Source organism: Apaloderma vittatum, unplaced genomic scaffold, assembly GCF_000703405.1.
Source record: "Apaloderma vittatum isolate BGI_N311 unplaced genomic scaffold, ASM70340v1 scaffold37728, whole genome shotgun sequence".
In the NCBI taxonomy this organism is placed as follows: Eukaryota; Metazoa; Chordata; class Aves; order Trogoniformes; family Trogonidae; genus Apaloderma; species Apaloderma vittatum.
The window spans coordinates 1,997-3,727 of record NW_009730792.1 but is presented as its reverse complement, the minus strand read 5'-3'; the positions used below and the strand labels follow the sequence as shown (position 1 = coordinate 3,727).

At 55.4% G+C, this 1,731-nt stretch overlaps 1 protein-coding gene across 1 annotated transcript in view; it reads right to left on the bottom strand.

The window, feature by feature from the left end:
• Positions 1-232: 232 nt before the first annotated feature.
• The window catches only part of LOC104278067 (transforming acidic coiled-coil-containing protein 1-like), a gene marked incomplete at both ends in the record, with an annotated part of 1,707 nt that continues 208 nt past the window's right edge, over positions 233-1,731 (bottom strand). Inside the window, 4 exons of the mRNA XM_009874921.1 lie at positions 233-353; positions 636-742; positions 1,250-1,410; positions 1,509-1,552. Coding sequence (XP_009873223.1) covers positions 233-353; positions 636-742; positions 1,250-1,410; positions 1,509-1,552 — 433 coding nt within the window. The remainder of the gene's footprint in view (positions 354-635; positions 743-1,249; positions 1,411-1,508; positions 1,553-1,731) is intronic.

Here is a 1,731-nt window from a genome sequence, read left to right as displayed (position 1 = left end):
CAGACCACCACCCTCTGCCGTGTCAGACAGCGGGCACGCGTGAGCAAGCTCTGCCCACGCTGCACGCCAGCCCCGTCGCTGCACACAGGTATGCCTACACCTGGGCAGAGCTTGCGGCTCCTCTTCCTTGCGAGAAGACGCAGCCAAAAACCTGGAGGATGCCTCCAGCACCAGCGGGATGCTCAGGGCAGCAAAACGGGAACGCAGCGTGGAGCTAGGGCAAGCGCCTCACCTTCTGCTGGAGGGCTCTCTCCAGGGACTCCACCTTCATCTGCTCCTTGCGCAGCCCGGCGTGCAGCGCCGCGCTCTCTGCCTTGGCCTTGGTGCGCACCTGGGCGATCTCCTCGTTGGCTCTGTGCAGGGGTGTGGAGAGAAGGAGAGAACCTCAGTTTCTTCATTTAAAAAAACCCAAACAACAAAAAACAAAACAAAACAAAACAAAAAAAAAACAAATAAACCAAGCAGAGATCAGAGAATCCGTTCAGGGATTTGTGCTGGCTTACTGGTCACTGGAGCTTGAGGCTGCAAAAGGCAGCTTTTCACATCAATAAGCTCCTGCCTTCCAACCCTAGGGGAGCCAAACTGAGACGCTGCCCTGCAAGGGTAGCACCCAGCAATCCTGTGCATGACCTTACTTGTCTAATTTTTCCTCTGCGTGGACTTTCAGGGCCTGATAACGCTGCTCTTCTTGCTTGACTCGGGTTAAATAATCTTGAGCACACTTCTTCAGAGCTTCTTCATTCTGTGAAAAGAAAGTACATCCATCTGCGTTAGGACTGAACACAGAGACGTTGCTCTGATGGGACGATATATCCTGTTCCAAGCGTAAAAAGGAAAGGCTTTAAATAGAACCAGCTTCTCCCTCATGCTGGAGCCCCTTATCCAGCTCAGCAGCAGGGAAAAGGGTGTGTAGGTGGAGGGAGAGCTTCCCAAGGCGTCTCTTCCTTTGGCCTCAGCTCTGCCCAGGGCACGACACTCCGTGCCGGCAGCTCAGCAGCAGAGAGTCAGGAGGAGCTGGAGACCCAGAGACTGGGCTCCCTGACTGCGTCCTGGCATCTGAGAGACTCTTTGCCCATTTATCAGAAAGCAGGCAGGGGAAAGCTCGCGAGCAATTCTCCGAGCAAGGGCCAGGGCGTTTGAAGCTGCTCTGTGTGGGACAGGAGAGCCACAGCGCTGCAGCACAGGACAGCGGGGACAATGCTGCGCCCAAGACTCAGTCTGCGGGGAGAAAGGAATCCAAGGTAAGGACCTTCTTAAAGCCTTCTAGGACACTCTTCAGGTTTTCATATCTGCGGAAGAGATCTGACAGGGACCTCTCCACTGAGTTTAGGTCTGCCAGAGCCTGGTCCTTTTCCATCGTGAGCTGCTGCAGGTTCTTCTGAGACGTCATGTTTGTCCTCTGCTCATCCTCTGTGACAGAGAAAGAACAGCAGGGACGCAGTGACCGAGTGGGGACGGCTGTGGCCAGCTCCCCGCCCTGCACGCCCGGCCAGGCGACAGCACCTTACCTATCATCTGTGCAATGGTCTTCTCATACTCAGCCACGATTTTCCTGGAAGGAACGGGGAAAAACAGGTAAGAGGCAGCACTTTTGCTGTGCAGAGCTCCTGGCACTGCTGTGCCCGTCATCGCCCAGACCCCTTCCTGCGGGCCGGCACAGCTAATGGGATTTTGCTCCTGTGACAAAGAACCAGCAGGCTCAGCACACCACGAGCACAAAGAGCACACGTC